Genomic DNA, 17922 nt, shown 5'->3' on the forward strand with positions numbered 1-17922 from the left:
CTCACCTTACTCCTCCGAGCTGCACCCGCGATTATAAAACACTGCCCGAAATCCTCGCAGTGCGTGTGACTCCGTGTGTGATCCCCCTATTCACTCCACTGGCTCTCAAGGTGATTGACATGACACGTCCTCCAATCGTCATAGTATGTGTCATCGTATCCACCAATCCGGCTGCTGGGGGTATTCAGCATGCCCACTCTATGACGCAAGGACCATAATGGTACCTGTACAGATAGTACACTTGCCCTGATTGACGTCGTTTTCCCGGCAAGGTGGTAATCTTGATCATAAACTTACAAATTTACAGGATTTAGTGGTCTGATTGTTCACTGGCGAGCCACGACTATTTGTCTTTTTGGGATTGACTGTTCGGAATGGCTGCTTTGTACGCGTGTACAAAATGTAACCAAAGGTTCCCGTTCGAAGCGTTGTCGCAGGGTCAACAACTATGCAAGGTAAGGCCCTTTGAGTAAGGGTACTCCCGTCCCGTACGCATTTGAGAAGTGTTTACGGGTGTGTGATGGAAATCTTTGCCGTTTCAGAGGGCTGTCTATGTACTGCGTGTGCTTGAAACGCTTAACTCAAACGACGTCTTATAAATAATAGGCTTCACATTGCGATTAGCCACGGTTAATTCAGTATTCAGTACTTTTAAATTCGGCGACAGTCACTGACACACTTGTTTACTGGCAGCGTTAGCCGGCTTACGTATTGTTACATACAAGTTATTAGGGACCTAAATGTAAATAATTTTCACATGATCGTTTTCTTCTTCGGAGCAATTATGAATAAGTATAGTAAATTATAACTAATATTAGTCTACTGCTGCCTCATAATATTATTATTATTATTATTATTATTATTATTATTATTATTATTATTAAGATGTTTTCCCAGCTCACAGCTTTAGATCACAGAATATTCCTGGAAAGTTAGGGTAAACATTTCCAAAACATACATCTGTCCAATTCCTTCAGTGCTATTTTTTTCTATCACACAAAACCTTGCAAAAATGGTCTTAGAACATAATAGAACAAAGATAGTTTGAATTATGGATGGTCCTTCATATTCAATGTACTTGGAAAGTTTGTTGAATGAATCTTGCATTTCAGTACTTACATTTGGAAGATTCTTAAAATGTTGTTGACACACATCCTCCATGGTGTTTCTTCCTGGATAAGAAGATATCACTGAGCAGATGGTACCAGTAAATCATAAGGACAAAATAAGAGGGAATCATTGTGCGATTCTCCATGGTACTCCGTCTGACCTGAGATCAGGTGATTAATCAAATTATTTGACCTGCCAGCTCATCCTTAATCGTTAACGTGCCACAGCTCACCACAGCAAGCTTTCCTGGGCATGGCTTCGAAGCCAGCCAATGGTGTGCTTCCCCCCTGGCCCAAGGTCATATGCTCACTTACCTGCTGTGTTTCCCTGATGCCCACTGTGCTGGCTCCTAAAGGTCTGCTCCACTGCCAGTGACAGGATATCCACCAATCATAGCGGTGGAGTAGCTCAGCTTGCCCGCCCGGTTACACAAGGCCCACAGTTGTAGCTGTGGTTGGCTCGGAACATGGCAGGGTCTTAAGGTCTGGTTGTTTCAGTGGTGTTCCTGTAATCATTTGGGATTTTGGGACTTGCCACTCATCATGGCTGCGATATACACGGTCTGATGTGTAATTATGCCGTTTTTATTCATAGTCCTTCGTTCTCAATTCATCCTTCCCAGTCCTTAGGTCACTCTCAATCCCATTTCTTCACCCCCTCTTCATCATCCCTTCACCCTTCACGTTCCCTGACCCCATAGTTGACTGTTCCTCCTGCCCCATCAGTGAGACCTGATGCGATGATGTCACTAATCAGCTGCCTGTGTGTGACTCTGGCCCTCAGGAATGCCGCATCGCCCACCCCATGGTGAAATGCACGTACTGTCGCACGGAGTTCCAGCAGGAGAGGTACGGCACACCCTCTGCTCTTTCAGTATTATCACATACTATTAGACCCGTGCCACGCCATGGACGTTATGCATACTTACGAAAATGAGTCACGGTGGTGCTATTGTAACTGTGTGCGACTGCCTTTACTCTATGAAAAGCCTCAGGCCTGCTGAACTAAATGGATGTCAACTGACAAATCAGCGTAGCATGGCATCATTGAATATGAGTGAGACAAAGCAAGTACGATTCAAGTTCTCTTGTGTACTCTAAGACAAAGGCCCGTGTTTGACATTTGATCCTCCTAAAAGTTTTAGATGTTATCCACTAGTGTATTCACTGAGGCTAAGGTTATGCGCTTTAGTTTGCATAATGGTATTATACTTGTACCTCATCTGGGAATGACGTGGTTTACGAACCAGGTTGCAAGCCCAAGGTGCAAACCCAGTTCCTTAACCACCCTGCGAGACACATGGACATACAAACAGATAATCTTTCATTGCCTCAGGTCAGGGTCACATCACAGATTGAGCATTTTAAATTGAGAAAAGGAAGCATTTGAAATGGAGATTTTGGAATGCTAATTTCTTGTGTTGTGTCCACTTCACTGTGCAGCAAAACCAACACCATCTGTAAGAAGTGTGCCCAGAACGTCAAACTGTATGGGACGGTAAGTACAGGCTAACTGCTGCCAGAAACAGAGTCTGTGAGTATTCCATCTGGCAGTGTTGCCTTGTGCCAGTTCCCTAGCTTTGGCTCCCTCCTTCTTCTGCCTCTCTTTCTTTACCCTCTTATTCTTTCTATCTCTTTTTTCCCAGGCAGTCACTCATTTTTTTATATCTCATACTGTCAGTCACTCTCTTTTTCATTTAGTCACTTGCCATGTCAGTGGTTTTATTTCTCTCTCACGCTCTGTCCTCTCTCTTCCTCGACAGCCCAAGCCCTGTCAGTACTGTAACATCATCGCTGCCTTTATTGGGAATAAGTGTCAGCGCTGCACGAACTCGGAGAAACGGCACGGTCCCCCGCAGCCCTGCGAGCAGTGCAAGCAGCAGTGCGCCTTCGACCGCAAGGACGACCGCAGGAAGGTGAGCCGCGCTCGTGACCGCAACCACAGCTCGTGTGAGTCTTTGCTGCTCGAGTGAATTGATACCTGTGTGTGCGTGTGTGAGTGAGAGAGAGAGTGAGAGTGAGAGTGAGAGTGAGAGTGAGAGTGAGAGTGAGAGTGAGAGTGAGAGAGAGAGAGAGAGAGGCCGAGAGAGAGAGAGAGACAGACAAAGGGTGGAGAGAGAGATTCACTTCTGTGTATTATGGTGTCTCATTGACTCTGTGTGTGCGTGTTTGCGTGCGTGTTTGTGTGTGTGTGTGTGTGCGTGTGTGTGTGCAGGTGGATGGTAAACTCCTATGCTGGCTCTGTACTCTGTCCTATAAGCGTGTGCTACAGAAAACCCGGGAGCAGCGCAAACAGCTGGGCTCCTCTTCACACTCCTCCCTCTCACAGAAGGAGCAGCTGACCCGGCTGAGCAGCAGTCACTACAACAGGTAGAGCGCACGCTTCATATGCATTTAGGTCTTCAGTCGAGAGAGGACCGAGAGAGTTTCACCTGCTGACCTGCTGTTCTCCACTCTCTTCAGCCAGAAAACACTGTCCACTTCCTCACTGCAGAATGAAATCCCCAAGAAAAAGGCCAAGTTTGACAGCATCTCCACCAATGGGGACAGGTGAGGGAGTGGGAGGAGACAGATGAGGGAGTGGAAGGAGACAGGTGAGGGAGTGGGAGGAGACAGGTGAGGGAGTGGGAGGAGACAGATGAGGGAGTGGGAGGAGACAGATGAGGGAGTGGGAGGAGACAGTGAGGGAGTGGGAGGAGACAGATGAGGAGTGGAGAAGACATGTGAGGGAGTGGGAAGAGACCGATGAAGGAGTGGGAGGAGACAGATGATGGAGTGGGAGGAGACGTGAGGGAGTGGGAGGAGACAGATGAGGTAGTGGGAGAGATTAGTTGAGGGAGTGGGAGGAAACAGATGATGGAGTGGGAGGAGACAGGTGAGGGAGTGGGAGGAGACAGATGATGGAGTGGGAGGAGACAGGTGAGGGAGTGGGAGGAGACAGGTGAGGGAGTGGGAGGAGACAGATTTATGGGGTCATAAGAATGGTCAGGTCAGACAATAGTCTGATAATTTTTTGAATACTCCTGCACTATATATATATATTCTCATATATATTTTCCACATTTTTTTAATAAAATGTTCACGTTCATAATAATTAGGGGTTTGTTAAATACATAAGGGTTATGATATGTGTGCTAAAATATCTGTGATGATTACTTGTAAAATGTTGTTTGGTTGTTCAGAGTGAGTGGATGTATCCATGATTCTTTCAAGGAACTACGTTGTATTCTTAGAATATTTTACGTCAGATTTGAGAAGGGCTCATATAGTTATAGTATAGCTATTTTTGAATGCTTTCCAAACTCTTGCTTTTACATGAGCATTAGAACTGAAGAATGTTTTATATTTTGTTTAACCGCAAGGGGGCGCCAGTAACCATGGAAGTATATTCTCATTTGTAAACTGATGTTGATGAAGACTGATGGAGAGGGAGGAAGGTTACACTGATAAAAGTGAAGTTATCATAGTGTAATCCTTCAGTTAATGCTGTTTTCACTCCTAATCACTCCCATCATGCTTTGCTGATGACCTAGCTTCTCCCCGGACCTGGCGCTGGACTCCCCAGGGACGGACCACTTTGTCATTATCACCCAGCTGAAGGAGGAGGTGGCTTCACTCAAGAAGGTCCTGCACCAGAAGGACCAGCTCATTCTGGACAAGGAGAAGAAGGTATTAGTGTGGAAGTGTTTGTGTGTGTGTGTGTGTGTGTGTGTATGTCAGGAGAACTGGGGGAGGACTAGGGATCATAGGAAAAGATGCAGTGTAAAGTGTGATGCGTGTCACCGGAGCAGCCCCCTGTCTTCCTGTCTCTCTTTCTCTGCAGATCACAGAGCTCAGAGCAGAGTTCCAGTACCAGGAGAGTCAGATGAGGACCAAAATGAATCAGATGGAGAAAACTCATAAAGACCTGGTGGAGCAGCTGCAGGTTGGGCCTTTCCACCTGTTTGATGTCCTGGGCTGTTGGGCCCCTGATATGCCCCTGTCTGTCTGTCTGTCTGTCTGTCTCTCTCTGTCCGTCTGCGCACAGTGTGTAGCGGCTATCTTATTTAGATTCTCTGTTGCTCTGAGTGTGACTCGTTTGTTTGTTCGTTAGCTCACATGTCCGCGTGTCTGTCTTCCAGGCTCGCAACAGAGAGCTGATGAAGCAGGTGTCCGCTCTCTCCAAGGGCAAGAAGCCGGCGATGACCTCACCTTGAGAGCGGGGGAGCGGCTGGGTGGTGGGCGGAGACTGACACGCCCGTGGTGCTCAGATGTGTGTCTGCCCAGGTGTTCAATTTAGTGTAACGCATGGTAGCCTCCACATGTGATTTCATTCATCCTGAGACAGGGTACCTGTGTATCTGCAGGCCAAAACACTCACAATTACACACCACACACTTACCCACCAACAACTACATACCACAAATGATACTGACCATACCTATACTGCAGGACCTATATAGGCTTAATGATACGACACTACACCTGTTCATATATCACACCTGCACCTGTAGCCGCATTCATACACTTAAACTCCTACACCATTGCATCTAGACCAATATTTTTGTACGAAAATCCTTTTTCATAGGAAGATTAAAAACTCAGCAATGATGGGTAAAGGGAGTATTCAACATTGAATTACTTTTATTTCTAATCCAAGTATGAAATGACGAGGGCATTTTTTGTGTGCGTTTAAGCATGACTAATATGCATTGTTTGTTGTCATTTTTATTGCATTTATGTATTTTTTGATGATGAAGATGATACTTTGGGTATAACTCTAGAACATGTTCTCTTTCCTGTAATCGCTCCTCTTTTGTGCTCGAAGACGTCAGAACCTGTTGCACTAGCACCTCCACAGTAATCCAGGGTTCTCCCGGGTTTCGTTTGCCATGAACAGTGCACAGTAAACCCAGACGTGGAACGAACACTGGGCCTCATTTATCAAACGTGAGCCGAACAAATATGGTCGTAAATCGCGTAAATGCATTTAGACAAACAACGTGGGATTTTTAGTGTTTTTAGTATGTCACTTTGTGTGTGGAATCCAAACAGATTTCACGAGTGCTGTGCGCTGTTTGTATAGTGCGCTTAAAGGGAAAAACACGATTGTAAAGCTTGTTTCGCGTGTTTGTGCTTTTAGTATTCATTCATAATTTTTCTTTTAAAGAGTAGCAAAATTATTTGATTAAATAAGCCAATTATATGTCAATTATATATATTGACAAATGTATTATAATTGTTCAAATTATGTAAAAATTACAATTGGATTCAACATAATAGGTGACGTGGATACGAAGAAAGCAGTGTCTACACGTGTTTGATAAATCCAGCAGAATTTGTCGTAATGTTATAATGTAATGTGTTTCAGATTACGCATAAATTTACACACGATTTTACGAATATATTGATAAATGTGGCCCAGTATTTCACATTTTAATGAGACAGCATGCGCTGAGTTTCTGTCTATCAGAACATGTGAGAGTTAAGCGTTCTGCATTCTCAGAAATTGATTTTTTCTGAGCTGCGTGTCCCACTGTTTCTGACTTTCCTTTCCTGAAGTGCAGCATATGGCATAAGCAGATCTTCACTCTTTGGTTGGCTGATACTGCCTGTGATATGTCTCCTGACTGAGTGGAGAAACTGGATCTGCTATCAATTGGTTCAGCCTTGTGCAATATTCTGAATAAGCTATGAATCCGCCTAGTTTGACCGGCAATACCTCTCCAGTTAGGCAGCTGTTTCTTAAACTGCATCTGTTGATTTTAGCCTACACAATTCCTATTATTTGTTAAGTAATTATTCATTTATGAATTTCAGATATTCCAAGCAGTTACTTTTAGTGATGTGAGCGATGCATCTGCACCTTATGAATAATGATTTGATCATATGATGATAATATTTTATATATAAGTATTTATGATGTCTGTAATGATATGACTAAGCAGGTAATAACAGGAGCAGGGAAGTATGCGCTTATTAGCTTGGTATTGAGTTCCTGTACCAAGTCAGCATGTACTGCCACAGTCCAAAATAAAAGCTTTCTCCTGGTTACAAGAACTGTGTGTTTGTGTGTGTGTGTGAATGGGTGTGTGTGTGCATGTGTTTATGTGTGTTGTGTGCGTGCGTGTGCATGTGTGTGTGTGCAGGTGGTTGGTCAGGTAAGCACATTTATTCTGTCCTGCAGGTGTGACAAGCTCAGCGCAGATGGTAAATGGTAAATGGACTGCATTTATATAGCGCTTTTATCCAAAGCGCTTTACAATTGATGCCTCTCATTCGCCAGAGCAGTTAGGGGTTAGGTGTCTTGCTCAAGGACACTTCGACACGCCCAGGGCGGGGTTTGAACCGGCAACCCTCCGACTGCCAGACAATCGGTCTTACCTCCTGAGCTATGTCACCCCCAATGACAGCCTCCCTCCGACACACACACAGAATGATTCCCCCAGCTGGTGGGGTGGATGGAAGGGGCAGAAATAGCAGGGCTGAGTCACACACAGACACACAATATATCTTTCAAGTACACAGCTGCTGCAATTATCTCTGCTGCACTGGAAACTCCCGTCTCCTTCCCTGCCCCATGCCTTCTGGACCCTGGTAACGGCCCCTCATAAGCACTGCGTCCTGGGCTGGTGTCAATCACAGGGAGGTAGGAGGGGCCAGAGGGACTCCAGGAGCCACGGGCTCCACAGGGTTATGGGGTCAGTGTGTTTTCAGTGGCAGAGACCTGGATGACCTCTCAGAGGAAGGGGTGGGGGTGGTCATTGTGCCTCTGGATACAGTTTAGGAGCCCAGGGCTAATGGTCCCTGTGGTAAGGCACAGAGGTGCGCTAGGACGGCTGCGTAAGTACGCAAGACAGTAAGGAGAGGGAAGAAGAGAAAGAAAACGAGAAGGGGAGGGAGAGAAAGGAGCGAACGTGCAGCCCACTGCAGACAGGCGGGGGACAGGAGTTATGGGGTGGAGAGGGTGTTGAGCTCGAGTGTCGAAAGGGGGTATAAATAGAGAGGGGAGTGGTGTGGGGGGAAGGGGGTGGGGTGACTCGACCTAGAGCCGACACAAAGACTGAAACAGGCACACTGAGGAGAAGCGTGGGAGGGTGAGCACCAGTGGGGGAAACTCTACGGACACACGGGCACGGGGGGGCCAAATTTTCCTGCATAAAACACAGAGGCCGCATCGCAAAAAAACCTGCGCTGTCGCACGCACACACACACACACACACACACACACGGGCAGTGAACAGGCGACTCCCGGCACCGGCATGGACTTCCAGTCGAACATCATCCAGGACTCTGGGCCTATGGACAACCTGGAGAAGCAGCTGATCTGCCCCATCTGCCTGGAGATCTTCTCCAAGCCCGTGGTCATCCTCCCCTGCCAGCACAACCTGTGCAGGAAGTGCGCCAACGACGTCTTCCAGGTGAGGGCACTGGGCGAACACAGGGCGAGGGCCGGGGGGCGGGCAGGATGAGAAGACCGGGGTGGAAGGGTAGTGGGGGAGGGGAAGAAGAGGTGTAGAGCAGCTGTTCGGTTAAGAAAGGGGGAATAAGAGCAGAAAAGACTAGGGAGAGGGATAGAGAGATAGTAGAGTGTCTAGAGACAAGAAGCTTTAAGAGGTAATATATGCGACAGTAAATTGTGTAAATATTCTCCTGGGCCTTGTCCCATTTTTCCTGGTTGTCTCCATGCACGCCTACCATAATGGATTTTTTCTGAAGGACCCCACTGCTCCCCAACCTCATAACTCAATCTCTCTCACTCAGAGTGAGAACCCCGCCTGAAGGGCGCTCATGCTGCCCTGTCCTTGACCGTCTCGGGGTCCTTATTAATCTCTTTCCCCTTACTGTTTTGAATTGTTCCGGGAAATACTCATGCTTAACACTGTGAGAGGTTAACTGTGAATTTTCCATGACCTTATACAACTGTCCAGCACAATGTTGAGAAATGGCTCAGTGGATCAGCCCCCCCCACTCACCACCCTTTCTTGCTCGCTCAGACATGGTAGCACACTCTCACACACGGCTCCCAGTATCAGGCAGCTGGAATGTGTCCGCAGCGCTGCGGCTAACTTTAATCTCACTCACTTCAAATCGTGAGGGCTGAGAATGAACAGACTGCTGTCTACTGACTGAGCGAGTGAGATTATTATCATTATTATTGCTATTATTTTATGACTATATGTTGAACAGTAAAGTAATTTGTGTTGGACTGATGTTAAATTGCATACATTACCTGTGTTCTTTTTATGCTTTGGCAGCACTACTCTGCTGGTCCTGCCAATAAAGCACCACTGAATTAAAGTGAATTGAAATGATTGAAATAAAGAGCACGTGCTTCATTTTACTTCAGTTCTCAGTAGGTTGTAAGCGATGCATATGGGAATGCCATTTAAACAATGTAACTGTAATTCAGCTTTGCCGTGTAGGGAGAGATACATGCAGGGACTGAATACAGTCTAGTATCCACCACTAAAAACAGTGCTATTACCCAAACTGAACACAGTACTAGTCCCCATACTGAACAGTCGTACTCTCCATATGGACCAGTGTCTCGTCCCCCCCTCCCACCTAAGCGGGCAATATCCTAGCTGCAGAAACTAACTTTGGCTAGTTCTTACGAAAATCACACCTGTATGTAGAAAACAAAACTCGACATTGACTCCGGTCTCCAGTGTGCACATCCCATCCCTGCAGGCCCAACTATATGTTGGCACATCTCGGCAATGTTCGAACGACCACCTTCACGTCACGTTGACCAATCAGAGAGAAAAAAACGTGCTCCGTGGATAAAGTGCTGTGTTGAGAAGACAATTTCCTTTCGAAGTTCTCATACAGTCATACCTAAACGTGAACGACTTCGAGGCTAGAGCCGCTGAGACTGTCAGGGGACACCTGCACATTTACGACCGATCAAGTAGAGATTACAAAGACAGAAAAGGCTTCAAAATCTTGGATTGCGATTGCAAATAATTTAGGAGGAGATCTCAAATTGTGCAAGACAGCTTGGCCTAACCTGCGCGACAAGTTTTTTAAGGCCTAAAAAAGGGGTGAAGGGCACTAGTGGGGACGTATGAGATGATAAAATTACCCCCCTGGTTATATTTGGAACTACTCGTTTGTACAGCATTGTCCAGGGCACTGCAATGTGTCTGGTCCAGAAGAGCTGGCCCTATTTTTTTGTTGGGCCATTCATTTGGCACTGTGCCAAGATGGTGCAGGGCACTTGTTTGTGCTCTTTGTGCTCTTTGTGCTCTGTTGTTTGTGCAGTTTGCTACGTAGTTTGTCATTGATCCTGAACATGTAATCTGTGTCACTGTCAAGGAATTACAACAGCTGTTGTACTTCATGTCTAGCCTGGAGCTGAACCAACAAAACCTCTCAGCTTTCCCCTTTCCCATGGTAACTTCTAGCCTTCTGAGGGACCAGATCTGCGTTTACAGCACCTACAGACCTGAGGCATGCAACAGTCTCTGCTAATGACTGTTCAGTTTCTCTTTTGCGATCATCTTCTCCATCGCCCTCCATTCAGCCAGTGTGAAAGGGATGGAGAAAAGCCAAGGAAAATCCAGAGTCCACTGACAGCACATTTACCACAGTCCTGCTCCTGATACTGAACATAATGTTGTACACCTGAACGTTTTCTCCCTGCGCTCTTGTACAGGCTGCTAACCCGTACTACTCGTCCCGTGGCACCAACATCACAGGGGGCCGATTTCGCTGCCCCTCCTGTCGACACGAGGTGGTCCTGGATCGACATGGAGTCTACGGCCTGCAGCGCAACCTGCTGGTCGAGAACATCATCGACATCTACAAACAGGAAAGCAGCAGGTGAGCCACTACCTGCACAGGAGCGAGATACACCTGGGAAAATACACCTGCACAGGAGTGAGATAAACTTACACAGGAGCAAGATAGATCAGGTAAAATACACCTGTACCTGAGGGAGATAGACCAGGTACAAATACACCTGCACTGGAGCGAGATAGACCAGGTAAAATACACCTGTACAGGAGCAAGCTAGACCAGGTAAATGAGTACATGGCAAGGGTGGAACAGGTGGCGTAGGTGAACAAATGTGTGACAGTATAAACAGGTGAGGAGTCTCAAGTGGTTGTGTTGAGTTCATATACAGTATATCAATTTTTTCAGCATAATTCTTTTCACCTCTCCTCCCATGCCACATGTTAACTAAATATATAGCCTTCATACTAATGTTCATGGAATTCCCGGAATTAAATCTTTATTCATTTGTAATTCACACATATAATTGGCCTAGGAGTATCTGAGGGACTCCCTGTTTTTAATGTACCTGCCCAGGGACTACAGTTGAGAATTAGCCATGCTGGCTAAACTGGCACATTTACAGAAATGTTTATTAATCGCTAGGTGTTTTCTGTAAATGATCTCAGTTCACTGAAGTCCAGCACAGTTTGGGGGTTTGGTACTGTAGGCTGCTGCATTGCACAGACACTCTGCATAGTGCTGTACAGTAGAGTGGAGTGCAGAACATGAACCCCACACCACATGTGCCTCTCCAGGGAGCTGGGTGTGGGGGTGAGCTGCTGCTCTGGCCTTTGAGAAGGCAGTGTTGTTATAAATGAAATATTCTTAGTGCATGTGAGCGGTGGGACATAGGGGGTGGGGGGGGACAGCAGGTGACAAAGTGACAGAGTGTCAGGTGTCTTACCCTGGGAGGGTATTTACAGCAGAGCCTTACAAGGCTCAGCAAGCGGGGGGGGGGGCGGCGGTTTAAAAAGAAGTGCATAAGAAATTAGCGCATTGAGTGAAAGAAAGGGAGGGGAAGATTAGAAGGAAGTGGTGAGAGAGTTCTGAAAGAGGCCAGGGTAATGAAAAGTTAAAAAGTGAGAGAAACTTGTGGCCGTGCTCATGGTGGAGGTCATCAGTATTAATAGACCACAATATTGCCATTGCCATGACTACACGGCCAAGTCCTGCCTGACGCATAGCAGGCGTAGAGCATGGCACATCGTCTCTGCCATGGCAACGTCAATCCGCAGACCAGCAAACAACGTAAACGAGCACAACAACCTCAGGTGGGTGAGGTCATTGTTCCAGTTATAGCACTGCACCGAGCTCTGACACCAGTGCCTCTGCCCCCCCCCCCCCCCCCCTCACTGCAGCCCGCGGCCCATGAAAACGAAGGCGGAGCAGCCCATGTGTGAGGAGCACGAGGATGAGAAGATCAACATCTACTGCCTCACCTGCCAGGTGCCCACCTGCTCCATGTGCAAGGTGTTCGGGGCCCACAAAAACTGTGAAGTCTCGCCCCTACAGAGCGTCTACCAGAAACAGAAGGTGAGGTCCCCAGGGGCGCTGTGCTCCGACACCAGAGTGTATTTATCAAAAATCTCTGAGATTGGGTCATCATTACAAAAATATCATTTGCAGAATGATTAGCCTCAGGCATGGCAGCAGGAGTCTGTCCCCAGTTCCCTGGTCCTGTAAGGAATGCTTTGCACAGAGACAGGCTGGTGTATGTGCATATGCGTACATATGTGCACATATATGTTTCTGTATTTAAACATGGAATAGGTCGCTGTGTGCTTTACAGACCAGCCTCTAATGCTGCTCTATATTTAGATCTTCAGAGATGGTGTTGGGAGAGAGACAGAGGGTTCATCAGAGTGAGTGAGAGAGGGAAAGAGAAAGACAGAGACAGAGGGAGGGAGAGAGGGTAGGGAGAGAAACGTGTATTTATGTGACACTGTTTTACTTTACTTTAGTTTATTTAATCCGTTTGGTTTATTGGGTTATTTAACAGGGACCTTACACAACATAGTAGTTGCACCAGAGTTAGCCGAGTGGCTAATTTGCAACTATCACAGAAAGAGATGGTTGATCCTGGAAGATTGTATTTGAAAGCAATAGTCTGATGGGAAGAAAGATGAATGGACATAAATGAAAAAAACCTGATGTACATCAGTCTTAGCGACCCCTTTCCCCTTCCAACGGCCCATCACTCAGCCCTGGGAAGTAATCAGGGGCCGTAAGCATCTTAAATTTAGCGCAGTGCGGGGGATTGCATTGGAAGTGTAGGCAGCCCCCCCCACCCCCCATGTTCTGGCTGTGTTTACAAGTAGGGCACAGGGAGGCTGGCCATGTGTCACAGAGCAGGCCAGCGTGGGGGGGGGGTGGTGGATGCCTTTCTGCTCCCTAGAAGGGCCTGTCAGTGCCCCCTCCAGCTACGGATGCTATTCTCAGAGGAGATGCATTTCAGATCACACCGGAGCTGTGCGCATGTGTGTGTGCGCACGTGTGTGTGTATGTCTACAACTGTGTGTGTGTGTGTGTGTCTATGTCTGTATGCAACTGTGTGTGCATGCTTGTGTGTGAGTGTGTGAGAGAGTGACAGATAGACTAAGAGAGAGAGAGACTGAATATGTGTGTTTGAGAGACTGTGTTTATTGATGTGTCTGTATGCATCTACGGTATCAGAAATTGCTTGTGTATTTGACACTTGAGTGTTTCTGACCCTGTGCGTGCCTATGAATGTGGGTACAAGGCCTTTCTGTGTTTGGGTGTGCATGAACCCATCTTCTCTCTGTCTGTCAGTAACCTTTGTTCCATTCCATTATGTCTGTGCCTTTCCTGTGTCTGTCCACTGTTAATAGACTCAGGCAGGGTGACACGTTACCCATATAAGTCTCCTGTGTGCCAGACTCAGTACAGGAGAAGAGCTTACATCAGCAGAGAGGAGAGGCCTGCATAGGGCAGATGGCCGGGCGTCTATTTGCGCTGGCTGCTAATGTGCAGGGCTTGGTGGGACAGGAGCCCTGTTCCTTGGGATCACAAGCAGAGGGGGAGTGTGCTTTGACGTTATTGATGACTCATCTTGGACCAGTTTCTGCATTGATGATTGCAGAGATTTCTGACTCTGATGCAATTATTTTCTTTTTTCTCAAATATGAACAGAGCAATAACAAGGAAAGGGGAGAGAGTGAAGGAAAAAAAAGAGAATTGGCATAAGGGTGAGCGAGTCAGAGTCAAACAGTAAAGCAGATGAAAGGGTTCCTGAGAGTGTTTTAGCTGACCCTTGTGTGCTGTTTGCGTATGTGTGTATATGTGATGTGTCTATGTGCGTATGCACCTGCGTGCGTGCGCGTTTTGACCCAGTTTCCTGTGCATGTTGCAGACAGAGCTGTCTGAAGGTATTGCAGCCATGGTGGCTGGAAATGAAAGGATCCAGGCCATCGTGACCCAAATGGAGAATACCTGCAGAGTCATTGAGGTACAGCAGGGGGCGCCAGCGAGGTTCACCATGTCTGCATTTGCACAAAAATCCATTGATAGGGCAACACTGAGACATGAAACAATGCTTTATTTTCTCTTCTACCCCTGACTATGACCCTGTCCCCCCTCTTCCATTTTCTACTTCCCCCTTTCTTTCCCTACCACTCTCCTCTCTTCGTTACACTCTCTCTTTCCTAACTTTCTCCCCTCTTTATTTTTCTCCTCCTCTCCCACTTTCACTTCATGTCCTGTTCTCTCTACCACCTTCTCACTCATTCTTTTCCCCCTCTCTCTCCATCTGCCTGCCCTTCCTCTGGCAGGAGAACAGTCAGCGTCAGAAGCAGTTGCTAGGGGAGACGTTCGATGGGCTGTACGCGCTGCTGGAGGAGAAGAAGGGTGAGCTCCTGGCCCGGATCTCAGTGGAACAGGACACCAAGACGGCCTTCGTGCGCGACCTGGCCCAGAAGTACCGCCAGCAGCTGGAGAGCAGCTCCACCCTCATGCAGACCGCCCTCTCCTCCATGGATGAGCCGGGAGAAGCCGGCTTCCTACTGGTGAGCTTCCAGCACCATGCAGGCGCCCGGTTCTACCTCAGCATTACCACAGCACTGCTTTCATGCCACATTAATGGCACAATGATCAAGTGTTCCCTCTGACTGTGGAATGATCAAGTGTTCCCTCTGACTGTAGAATGATCTAGTGTTCCCTCTGACTGTAGAATGATCTAGTGTTCTCTCTGACTGTAGAATGATCTAGTGTTCCCTCTGACTGTAGAATGATCTAGTGTTCCCTCTGACTGTAGAATGATCTAGTGTTCCCTCTGACTGGAGAATGATCTAGTGTTCCCTCTGACTGTAGAATTATCTAGTGTTCCCTCTGACTGTAAAAATGCTTGTGTGATGGTTGTGATTCCATAAACTGCCACAAGCTTCAAATTCAGTCATAAATTTTAAACACTGTAGTTTAAAATTTAGATAGTGTAGATAGTGCTAATGTTATTTGCCAGAATAATTGAAAAAGTAAAGCACTGTACAGCTTGGTAAGAGCAAACTTAGCTCTAATTTCATTCTCTTTTCTCTCTTTTTCTACCCATGCTAAAAATGTGCAGAATGCTAAAAAGCTTCTGAACGAGTAAGTGGCACCACCCTCCCATGTTCTAGTTCTTGTTCGTCTTCTTGCCCCACGCATGTCTGCCATGTCCCGCCCTCCCGTTTCAAGTGTAGCCTTTTTTACTTCCTGTGCCGTTAATATCCTCCCTCACTGTTCCTCCTGGCTGACCACGCCCTGCTGTGCTGCCTAGGATAGCCAGTGCCTCTCGCCTGAACGCAGCTGAACGAATCGAGCCGGGGTACGAGAACATGGACCATTTCACCGTGGACACCCAGCAAGTGGAGGAGCTGCTGAGCACCATGGATTTCGGTGTGGGTGAGTACTGTGTCACCAGTGCGAACTCTCTTATCCCAAGCACCTGTATCTCATTCTACAGTTACTCACCTGTATTATGTGCTTGCCATTGCTGTAGACATGAACATGTATTCATTCAATCTGGATTTATTCCACATCTTTAACAATAGATGGGGAGCGGTGCCAGTGAAGAAATGCCTAACTATTATTGTTCTTCATTAATGTCTCTGCTGACCTCTGATTTCTCTCACCCAGATGATGAAGACTTTGAGGATGAAGAAGGGGATGAGGAGGAAGAAGTAGGGGAAGAAGCAGAGTGACCAACGGGAGGTCAGTGGGGGCAGAAGAGCAGGGCATATGGTCAGGGGGCAAGGAGGCAGGGAGGGGCATTGACATCATCTTGATCCAACACCTTTGGTTGTGGCTTTATTAAGCAACACGTTTACACAATACACTACCCAGTAGGAGGTGCATACAACTGCTTCTGTGTACATACACACATGGCGCATCCATGACACGGGGGTATCTAGAAATTATTTTTGCAAGGGAAAAAAATAAGAGAAAGGGCCCTCCTGTGCTTGCACACACGCACACACATGCATGCACCACATAAACAGGATGCGAGAGAGTTTCTATTTTCAGTAGTTAATAAAAAAAAACACAAGTGCTGCAGATGAAGCTGCAGCCAGTGTCTGTGAGAGTGGAGAAGGCTCAGGCTGATGTGCTCTGTGTCTCCCCCAGGTGAACAGTGACAGTCCAGCATGAAACAAGAAACAAGATGCTGCTCTGGGGTGATTTAAGCAGTGCTGACGGTGGTCAAAAAGGACGTGAAAGGAAAGGACAGGGAAGGTGCTGACAGATGAGAAGAAGAGGAGGAGTTGGGGGGAGGGTGGAGGTGTTTGCTGTCTCAGGTTTTAAACACTGCAACCTCGGGAGAAATTCCAGGAACATTCTCTCTCTCTCGCCCCCCTCTCTTTCTCTGTCTCTCTTTTTCTTCCTCTCAGACATAACCACACACACAATGCATATCAGCCCTCTTTAGTGGAGGTAAAGTGATAAAAGACATTTCTAAACTCAACCAAAAGGAGACTCAGGCACAGTGCTTAGCTTTAAAACTGGTGAATGATATCCAATTGCCGAAATTGAGGGTTTCCTGGTAGGCAGCGCCCCCTGCGGCTGGTGCTGTGAAATGCCTCCGAATCCTCAGACCAAGTGGGAAAACCTGCTTGCATCATGCCATCATTTTCTTCATCAATAGAATGTTCTTTTTATATATATATACATGCAATGGTGCAAAATTAATGTTTTGTACTTTTTATATTATTGTTATTAATGATTAAAATAATCATTACTGTTGTTTTGTATATGATGTCAAGAGTTGCCACGTATTTTTACGCTGAAGGGTGTAAGGTGTGAAAAGACGGGGAGACCTGGAAGCGGGCAAGCACATTTGTTTACGCTGGAAATGTGGCCGAAAGCACGTACTGTACCGTAGGGGGCGGGCCAAAGACCCAGTCCCGTAGAAGTTTTGTGATGTGTAGATTTGTTTGCGAGAGCAGATTAAGATGTTCGGTGCAGACATCAGAAGGTGCCATGTTCAGGAAAAAAACGCACCTACAGATTGCACTGAGTAAATATATGAATTGCACAGTGAAATAAAGTGTTGTTCTTCATGTCTAACAGGTCTTTCTTCCGGGAGGGGGGGGGGGGGGGGGTTGAATGTTGATTCAGAAAGGCATTTTAAGGGGCAACGATTTCTGGCCTATATTAACATTTGGAGAGGAGTGCGTTATATGTTCCAGACCAGTCCCGTTTGATCTGTATACATAAGAAATGTAAATGTGCGTTTTTGACCAGCACACACGTGCTCAATTGCCTGTTTGTGGTCATAACGATTCAATTAGTGACTGACAGAACGCCCCGGGAGCATGACAGACCACCAGCAGGGAAAGACAAGTTTTGGTTGGTTTTCTGGGAGCCGCAAACGCCAAATATATAAGATATGCGTTTTAGAGTCATAAATACATTTTTATCCGGGATCAATAAAACTGAAATCTCAATGGGCGTCTTAAACACTAGAAAAAAATGATACTCGGACCTTGAGCGCAGTTTAAACACAAGCCTGAAATGTTCATTTAAAACAAGATGGTCGAGGAACTTCGTTTCAGAACATTTTTTC

The 17922-nt window shown here is 46.7% G+C and overlaps 2 protein-coding genes across 3 annotated transcripts; both read left to right on the forward strand.

Moving 5' to 3' along the window:
• The first annotated feature begins 179 nt into the window (after positions 1–179).
• On the forward strand, positions 180–7148 carry LOC135261172 (protein FAM76A). Of its 2 annotated transcripts, none has more exons than XM_064347191.1 (9): positions 180–455; positions 1894–1958; positions 2553–2607; positions 2873–3025; positions 3370–3479; positions 3573–3659; positions 4643–4778; positions 4933–5034; positions 5231–7148. In XM_064347191.1, exons 1-9 carry the CDS (start codon positions 375–377, stop codon positions 5303–5305), a joined length of 864 nt encoding a protein of 287 aa, XP_064203261.1. In that variant the 5' UTR covers positions 180–374; the 3' UTR covers positions 5306–7148. The 2 variants fall into 2 exon arrangements, with proteins under 2 accessions (XP_064203261.1, XP_064203260.1); XM_064347190.1 differs by having other exon boundaries at positions 181–455; positions 3325–3479.
• Positions 7149–8131: 983 nt separating this feature from the next.
• LOC135261175 (E3 ubiquitin-protein ligase TRIM63-like) lies at positions 8132–17418 on the forward strand. Its single transcript, XM_064347198.1, has 9 exons — positions 8132–8509; positions 10750–10916; positions 12230–12404; positions 14242–14337; positions 14660–14893; positions 15448–15470; positions 15640–15764; positions 15999–16073; positions 16485–17418. The coding sequence occupies exons 1-8, from the start codon at positions 8351–8353 to the stop codon at positions 16061–16063; spliced, it is 1044 nt and encodes a 347-aa protein (XP_064203268.1). The 5' UTR covers positions 8132–8350; the 3' UTR covers positions 16064–16073; positions 16485–17418.
• The last annotated feature ends 504 nt before the right edge of the window (positions 17419–17922 follow it).

This window comes from Anguilla rostrata, chromosome 8, assembly GCF_018555375.3.
Source record: "Anguilla rostrata isolate EN2019 chromosome 8, ASM1855537v3, whole genome shotgun sequence".
NCBI lineage: Eukaryota > Metazoa > Chordata > Actinopteri > Anguilliformes > Anguillidae > Anguilla > Anguilla rostrata.